The sequence below is a fragment of the Takifugu flavidus genome, chromosome 6 (assembly GCF_003711565.1).
Source record: "Takifugu flavidus isolate HTHZ2018 chromosome 6, ASM371156v2, whole genome shotgun sequence".
Lineage (NCBI taxonomy): Eukaryota > Metazoa > Chordata > Actinopteri > Tetraodontiformes > Tetraodontidae > Takifugu > Takifugu flavidus.
The window spans coordinates 6,522,362-6,531,138 of record NC_079525.1 but is presented as its reverse complement, the minus strand read 5'-3'; the positions used below and the strand labels follow the sequence as shown (position 1 = coordinate 6,531,138).

Genomic DNA, 8,777 nt, shown 5'->3' with positions numbered 1-8,777 from the left:
GATGTTTTACGTGCTTGGGGAGTACTTGTGTGTGTGGATTAAAACAATAGAAAGGATACACTCGTCTCGTCTCTCTTAGAGATATATACAAGGCATAGAGTATTGCTACATGGTGTCAGAAGCATCGAGTCCAGTCACCGTAATTTTCGGAGGCAGATGAGAAGACGTTTGTTCGGAGCAGAAACGGACGTTTTAATGAGTGAGGTTATAAGCCATTCGGAGCTAATAAGCGAACTAGCTAGCAGTTAGATACTGTAGTAGTAGCTTTCTGAAAACGGCCGAATCAAGCTGAAATTGACGGTGCTATTAAAGACTGCATCGAGAGTGATCCTGCATATTTTGTTGACTTGAAAAGAAGATTTTTTTTTTGGAAAAAAGAAAACGACACACAAAGAAGAGGATGGATTCCCCGTTCTCCATAAGCCCACCAGAGAACTTCTCAGACTTTCCAAGCTGGCCAAACTGGGTCCGCAGATTTGAGAGGTTTAGAGTTGCTGCTGGACTGGACCAAAAAGGTGAAGCCTATCAAGTCAATTCATTAGTTTATGCCATGGGTGATAAAGCTGATGATATTCTGTGTACACTGGGCTTAAGTGAAGAAGACAAGAAGAAATACAAGCCAGTAAAAGAGGCTTTTGATAAATACTTCATTTGCAAGCACAATGTGATTTATGAACGGTGCAGATTTAACAAAAGGAGCCAAGAGCCAGGTGAATCGGCCGAATCGTTCATTTCTGCAGTTTACAAACTGGCAGAACACTGCAATTATGGTGCAATGCAGGAAGGAATGATCAGAGACAGGTTGGTGGTAGGCATAAGATACCAGGGCCTGTCAGAGAGCCTGCAGATGGACAGTGAATTAACGCTGGCTAAAGCTGTCCTGAAAATAAGACAGCATGAGGAGATAAAGAAACAACAGCCCACTGTGCGTGACACAGGTGGTCCAGACCACAATGAAGCTAATGTGGACATGATGAAATACAAGAAAAAGTTTCAAAAGCACACGAAAGGTGCCCAAGGCAAGGGTTCAAGGAACCATGAAAAAGAGCAAAGAGGCTGTGGACGTTGTGGCAAAACACCGTCACATTCCCTGACCAATTGTGCTGCAAGGGATGCAGAATGCCGTAAATGCCACAAGAAAGGCCACTATGCAGCCCTCTGCAAAACAAAGCCAAGCAGTGTGCATGAAATCCAGGAAGAGGAGGTAGAGACTGTTTTCTTGGGAAGTGTGTCGGCGGGTGGTCAGTCAAAGACATGGCAGAAGACGTTGATATTGAATGGCCAACAAACCACCTTTAAGCTGGACACAGGAGCGGATGTGACAGCTATTCCAGCTAAAGTCTACTCGAAGAAGCAGCATGGGCCACTCACCACTGCAACGAAAAGACTGCTGGGACCAGGCGACAACGCTCTACAAGTGAAAGGTCAGTTCAATGGCACTATAAAATACAAAGAGCAGACAACTGAACAGCCAGTGTTTGTTATCCAAAAGTTAGCCACCCCGCTACTTGGTCTGCCAGCAATAGAAGCACTGCAGCTGGCCTACACAGTTGACAGCATTAAGGAACAAATTGACATTAAAAGGCTGTACCCCAAAGTTTTCACAGGCTTAGGATGCCTGCGGGGCATGTAAAAAATTAAGCTGTCAAAGGACGCCAAGCCCTATGCATTGTCGCTGCCGCGGCGTGTACCCATTCCCTTATTAGGCAAGGTCAAAGAGGAGCTCCAGAGAATGGTGACCCTGGGAGTGATAGCGCCCATCGATGAGCCGACAGAGTGGTGCGCAGGGATTGTTGTGGTACTAAAACCCAATGGAACAATCAGAATCTGTGTGGATCTGACCCATCTGAACGACTATGTCTGTCGTGAAAGACTCATCCTACCTGCAGTCGACGAAACCCTCGCCAAGCTGTCAGGAGCGACTCTGTTTTCAAAACGTGACGCCACAGCTGGCTTCTGGCAGGTGCCACTGCACCCAGAATCAGTCCCCCTGACAACGTTCATCACACCGTTCGGGAGGTACTGTTTTCACAGATTGCCATTCGGTATTTCGTCGGCTCCCGAACACTTTCAGAAGAGGCTATCACAAATGCCGACAGGACTGGAGGGTACCGTGTGTCATGCAGATGACATCCTTGTTTTTGGGACATCGCGTGAACAACATGACCACAGGCTGAGCAAAGTGTTGGAGAGACTTCAACAGGAAGGACTGACACTCAATGAGGACAAGTGCGAATTTGCTGTGGACCGTGTCAAGTTCTTAGGCCACATTGTCAGTGCTCAGGGCCTGGAACCAGACCCAAGCAAAATTAAAGCCATCACCGACATGCCCACACCAACAGACATCGCAGGTGTAAGACGATATCTAGGCATGGTTAACTACGTGGGAAAGTTCTCACCAAGGATTGCAGAGCTCTCACAGCCCATAAGAGAGCTGCTCAAGGCTGACAGCGACTGGGCATGGGGGAGCATGCAGCAGCGGGCATTTGAGGAGCTGCGTCGGGAGCTGAGCTCACCCACCATCCTGGCTCAGTACAGTCCGAACAGAGCGACAAAAGTTGCAGCGGACGCTTCCTCATTTGGACTTGGAGGGGTTCTGTCACAGAAGCATCTGTCAGGTGAATGGCGCCCAGTCGCCTTCATATCCCGCAGCATGACAGAAGCAGAGTGCAGGTACGCACAAATAGAGAAAGAGGCGCTGGCGCTAACCTGGGCGTGTGAGCGCTTCCAATCATACCTGATAGGGATGGACTTTCTCATACAGACAGACCACAAGCCCCTCATTTCCCTACTGGGCAGCAGAGCCCTTGACGACTTGCCCCCTAGAATCTTGAGGTTCAGATTGCAATTGCTTCGCTTCACCTACAAGCTTGAGCATGTGCCAGGGAAGAACCTGATCACAGCAGACGCACTATCCAGGGCTCCAATCCGAGCACCACCGATGCCGGAAGAAAAACAACCGGAGAAGGATGTTGGTGCCTATGTCAACCAGGTGGTGGAGCACCTACCTGCGTCAGAAGGGAGGCTGGCTCAGATCAGAACTGCACAGGATACAGACAGTGTCTGCAACAGACTGAAGAACCTGGTGCAAAATGGATGGCCTGACCAAAGGAAGGCTCTCACACCAGAGCTTCAGCTGTACTGGCAGTATCGACAGGACCTGCTACTTGCTGATGGACTGCTGATGAAAGGTGACCGACTCGTCATCCCTGTCTCCATGCAAGTGGAGATGCTAACCTCACCTCCACTACCTCAGCCTTTGTAATGGAGAAGCTCAAGGCTATCTTCTCACGTCATGGGGTCGCGGAGGTCCTGGTCACGGACGGTGGTCCTCAGTTTGTTTCGGCGGAGTTTGCGGACTTTGCCAGAGAGTACGAATTCCAACATGTGACTAGCAGCCCCCGTTATCCTCAGGGAAATGCAGAGGCAGAAAGGGCTGTGGGGACAGTCAAATCTCTCCTGAGGAAGGGAGAGGATCCACATAAGGCCCTCATGGCTTACAGGGCCACACCCTTGGCGCAAGGAGCATCTCCTGCACAGCTCCTGATGGGTCGAAACATCAGAACACCCCTGCCCGTCAGTCAGGAGAATTTGGACCCGAGATGGCCTGATCTACAAGCTTTCAGAGAGAAGAATCAGGAAATGAAGGAGAAGCAAGCATCCTGTTTCAACAAAAGACACCGGGCACAGCAGAGACAGGAGCTCCGACCAGGACAGAGAGTCTGGGTGAAGAACACCGAGCAACCTGGGGTCATCACAGGTCCAGCCCAGACACCAAGGTCCTACAACATCGAGTTGGCCTCAGGAAGTCTTCGGAGAAACCGATCCCACATCAGGGTCATTCCAGAGACTCCTACTGTGACTAGATCAGGGCGCATGATTAGAAGACCAGTGAAAATGGACTTATAATAATAATCCGTCTTACATAGAAAGCTGTGGTCACACAGGGCAGAATAACCCCTGCACAGCTTTGGGGACTCAGGCCGTCTACCCTGACCCCGAGATAGGAAAGTGCCTTTAAGTTGATTGTTTGACTTGTTTAAAAGAAATGAGACAAAATGTACTCCAGTTGCTAAGCTAATTGATTATTGCATACTGTGCATTCCTGAGTTAAAGTTATACAGAGATATTTGTGTTTGTAAGTACAGTAAAAGAAAATAACAGTTGTTGATGTTAAAAGAAATGTGGGCAACTCACTAAAAGGGGGAGATGTAGGAATATTGGTAGGAACCAATAAGTGGAACTAATGTGCCGATGTTTTACGTGCTTGGGGAGTACTTGTGTGTGTGGATTAAAACAATAGAAAGGATACACTCGTCTCGTCTCTCATAGAGATATATACTGTACAAGGCATAGAGTATTGCTACACCCCACAGGTTCACTTTCTCCATCACTCACAATCAATCCTCTCACAACACTGATCCTTTCATCATTTTACTCTTGATTTGTTTGTGTTTTGTTACTGTTACGTAGTTCCCATTTACAGTACCCTCACTTGCATTATCACAGGTTTTCTTCAGTTTATATGTGTTATCTGTATTTTTCTACTTTTAACCATGATTCTATGTTTACCATCTTCTCTCAGAAATATATGTTGAAAAGACTCCAAGGAAGGATCATGTCAAACTGAGCTGTAACACCAGCTGTCCTCCCACAAACACTCAATGGTACAAGAACAGAGAAATGCATATAGACCCATTACAACCAATACCCAACATTTCTCAAGACACTTTCCTGTGTGCTGTCAGTGGTGTCAAGGAGCTGCAGTCTGATGAAGTCTGTGAGTATCACCAAACCCGTGGCCTGAACATAGAAACAAGATAAAGTTTTGATGTGGTTTTATCATAAATCCTTACTGTTAAAAATATGTAAATATGAATTTGACATGCAACAGTCAGAAAAAAATCATAATTAAAGAATCCACTCAAAAATGTCAAGGTTTAAAGTGAATTTCCTTTGAGTTTCATCAAAACTGACACCGTCTTTGCTTTCATCTGTTAGGTGCTGCTGACAAATCCTGCCTGACTGTGAATTATATAAAAAAGAGAATCTGTGCTTTGGAAGGTTCCTCAGTAAACATCTCAAGTAAATATTCCAGTTCAAAATACACAAAATCCAAGGCTAAACACTGGTATATAATAATCTGGAATGGTGAGAAGGAGGAGAGAATGAATGTATTGAAAACTGATCATTTTACATATCATGAGGACCAAGAGAAGCAGATTAACACACTGTCAATTAAATCTGTGAAGCAAAGTGACTCAGCAGAATACAGATTCAGGCACCAAGATGACAACACACGTCAGAAACCCGGAACAGTTCTGATTGTTACAGGTAAATCTGGATCTTAAAATATAAAACAAGCTTAAATCGAGAGAGCTTTGTATCTGAGCCACATCAAAATACAAGATTTTCTCATTTTGCCATCCAATAAGTAAATAGTTTGAATCAAAATTGAAGTTAAATAAAAGTTATCTTTCATAGGAAATGTGCTAACTTTCATGTAAATTAGTGCTGAAATTTTAGCATGAATGTGTGGAAAACAGCAGAGGCAAAAATTGTTGATCATTTCTACAGTTTTGTGAATCACTTTACATGATAAAGTGCTTTCCTGTCTGAAACATGTGTGAAAATATCTGTTTTCTGCATTTGAATCAGACATAAAGGTCAACATCAGTCCATCTACAGAGATGACAGAAGGTGATCGAGTCAAACTGACCTGCAGCACCAGCTGTCCTCTGACCAACAACAAGAACTACATCTGGTACCTGAATGATCAACTTCTACAGCTGCCAGAGCACCAAAACAAACACCTGGTTCTGGATGTAGTCACAACTCAGCATGCAGGAAAGTACTCCTGTGCTGTGAACACTCAGAGAGATGTTAGATCTCCTGAAAAGACACTCAGAGTTCAGAGTTCCTCATTAATGATAGGCAGTTCTATCCTGGACCAGATCAATGGTTCTTTAGTGTCAGGTTATGTACCCCGGTCCTACAAGGTGGCAGTGATTAAGCCGTTGCTTAAAAAACCATCACTGGATCCTGACGTCTTAGCAAACTATAGGCTGATATCCAACCTTCCTTTTAACTCTAAAGTTCTAGAGAAGGTGGTGGTGACTCAGTTACTGCAGCACCTGCAGAGGAACAGCCTGTTTGAGATGTTTCAGTCAGGCTTTAGAGCTCACCACAGCACAGAAACAGCACTTCTTAAAGTCACTAATGATCTTCTCATAGCTTCCGATCATGGACTGGTCTCTATGCTGGTTCTGCTGGACCTCAGTGCTGCTTTTGATACAGTTGATCACAGCATCCTGTTACAGAGACTGGAACATGTGATTGGGATTAAAGGGACAGCACTAGACTGGTTTAGATCATACTTATCTGATAGATACCAGTTTGCTCATGTCCATGGTGTTCCCTCCTCATACAGTAGGGTTAGCCATGGAGTTCCTCAAGGTTCTGTACTCGGACCAATCCTCTTCACATTGTACATGCTTCCCTTAGGGAACATTATTCGGCAGCATGGGATACATTTTCATTGTTATGCTGATGACACTCAGCTTTATTTATCCATTAAACCAGAGAAGACAGAGCAGTTAGTGACGCTTCAGACCTGTCTTAAAGACATAAAGTCCTGGATGTCTTCAAATTTCCTCCTCCTTAACCCAGGAAAAACTGAGGTCATGGTGTTTGGTCCTGAACCTCTCTGGGATAGATTAGATCACATGATCACTCTAGATGGTATCTCATTAACATCTAGTCTCTCTGTGAGGAATCTAGGAGTAACTTTTGATCAAAATCTCTCCTTCAACTCACACATTAAATTAGTCTCTTGAAGTGCCTTTTTTCACTTGAGGAACATCACAAAGATCAGGAAACTGCCGACGCGGCATGATGCTGAAACGTTAGTCCATGCATTTGTTACTTCCAGGCTGGACTACTGTAACTCTTTATTATCAGGGTGTCCAAACAACTCTAAGAAGCCTCCAGTTGATCCAAAATGCTGCAGCCAGAGTTCTGACAGGTATTGACAAAAGAGATCACATAACTCCTGTACTGGCGTCGCTTCATTGGCTGCCCGTTAAATTTAGAATAATTTTTAAAACCCTTCTTTTGACCTACAAGGTCCTCAGAGGCCTAGCTCCATCCTACCTGGAGGAGCTAGTGATACCTTATCAGCCCAATAGACCGCTCCGCTCTCAGAATGCTGGTCTACTTGTGGTTCCCAGAGTTTCCAGGAGTAGAATGGGGGGCCGAGCATTTAGCTACCAGGCCCCCCTGCTATGGAACCAGCTCCCTGTCCAGGTACGGGAGGCTGACTCCATCGCTACTTTTAAGATCAGACTCAAAACCTACCTCTTTGAAAAAGCTTATTGTTACTAATTCAGTAGTTCCAGTTACTATCATAGACAGACAAATTATCATACTTAGGGGGTCGTCTAATCGTTAGGTCACATCTTAGTTATGCTGTTATAGGCCAAGGCTGCCGGGGTCCAGAAACATGATCACCTGACAGGCCTCTGTCACTCCACTGGGTCATGGTTTCCTCTCCTCTCCTCTCCTCTCCTTTCCTCTCCTCATCAAGCAGACTAGTTATGCTGATTCTTGTGTAGTTTTTCTGCTTCTCCCCCCCCCTCTATTTATTTACAGGTATCGCCGCCCTCGGAGCTGCATAATGACCTCCGGCCCCGCTGAAGTGATTGTACATTATAGTTTTATATTTATATTCATATTCTATTTAATTTATTCTATTTTATTTCTTATTTTATTATATTTTTATTATCTTTAATAGGTTTAATGGGGTGTAATGGTGGTGGGAAATTTTGTAGATGCTTGTAGATCTTTGGAGATGCTAATTTCCCTGGTGGACACCCCCTAAAGGGATCAATAAAGTACTCTTGAATCTTGAATCTTGAATCATATTTGTGTGTGTTTCTGTGCTCTGTGCCTCTCCTCTCCTCTCCTCTCCTCTCCTCTCCTCTCCTCTCCTCTCCTCTCCTCTCCTCTCCTCTCCTCTCCTCTCCTCTCCTCTCCTCTCCTCTCTCCTCTCCTCTCCTACCTATCCTATCCTCTACTTGTCCTCCCCCTTCTCCTCTCTCTCTACCCAGCCGGCCATCAGCAGGAGGGTCCCCCTACATGGGCCTGGTCCTGCTCAAGGTTTCTTCCTGTTAAAGGGGAGTTTTTCCTTGCCACTGTTGCTTGTCTGGGGTCAGGCCCTGGGATTCTGGAAAGCGCCTTGAAGCAATTTTGATTGTATAAGACGCTATATAAATAAAGATTGATTGATTGATTGATTGATTAAAATGGACCCTGGCGGCAGCTGCAGGAGTTGGTGCTGCTCTCCTGGTCTTCACCTCACTTGTCATCTGTTGCATCAGGTGAAGAACAGAACCTGATGTAAACTGAGTTAATCACATAACACACATCAAATGTGACTGGTATCACAAGTGGGGTTTTTTTTAACATTCATTTCAGAGGAAAGGGAAAGTTGAGCCAGAATACTGTCCTCAAGTTGGAGGAGGTAAGTGGCCCGATGCTCCTTAACTATAACCATCTTCCTAAAACAAAGATAACACCAACATTCGGTGTCTTGCCTCATTGTCAGGTAAATCACGGTCCTGTGCATGAGGAAATCACAGATCAACCCACGGAGGAGAATGGCATTTACTACAGCAGCATATGTTTCCCCCAGACTGATGTGGATCCTCTTGACAGCATGGTCCAACCTCATCAGCACTAAGAGGAACAGCACATCCCTTATGCTGTTGTCTGTCTGA

General features: G+C 45.3%; 1 protein-coding gene across 2 annotated transcripts; it reads left to right on the top strand.

Moving 5' to 3' along the window:
* Positions 1–890: 890 nt before the first annotated feature.
* LOC130526822 (uncharacterized) lies at positions 891–7,687 on the top strand. Of its 2 annotated transcripts, XM_057034783.1 has the most exons (4): positions 891–1,424; positions 4,586–4,780; positions 5,002–5,334; positions 5,659–7,687. In XM_057034783.1, the coding sequence occupies exons 1-4, from the start codon at positions 971–973 to the stop codon at positions 6,834–6,836; spliced, it is 2,160 nt and encodes a 719-aa protein (XP_056890763.1). In that variant the 5' UTR covers positions 891–970; the 3' UTR covers positions 6,837–7,687. The 2 variants fall into 2 exon arrangements, with proteins under 2 accessions (XP_056890763.1, XP_056890765.1); XM_057034785.1 differs by lacking the exons at positions 5,002–5,334; positions 5,659–7,687 and having other exon boundaries at positions 4,586–4,900.
* The last annotated feature ends 1,090 nt before the right edge of the window (positions 7,688–8,777 follow it).

What these genes read in the sequence shown, in the direction of transcription:
- LOC130526822 (XM_057034783.1), top strand. Translation starts at nt 971, where the DNA reads ATGATGAAATACAAGAAAAAGTTTCAAAAGCACACGAAAGGTGCCCAA. An exon ending in CAACGCTCTACAAGTGAAAG is followed by an intron (nt 1,425 to 4,585) that starts GTCAGTTCAATG and finishes ATCTTCTCTCAG; the next exon opens with AAATATATGTTGAAAAGACT. An exon ending in GCTGCAGTCTGATGAAGTCT is followed by an intron (nt 4,781 to 5,001) that starts GTGAGTATCACC and finishes TTCATCTGTTAG; the next exon opens with GTGCTGCTGACAAATCCTGC.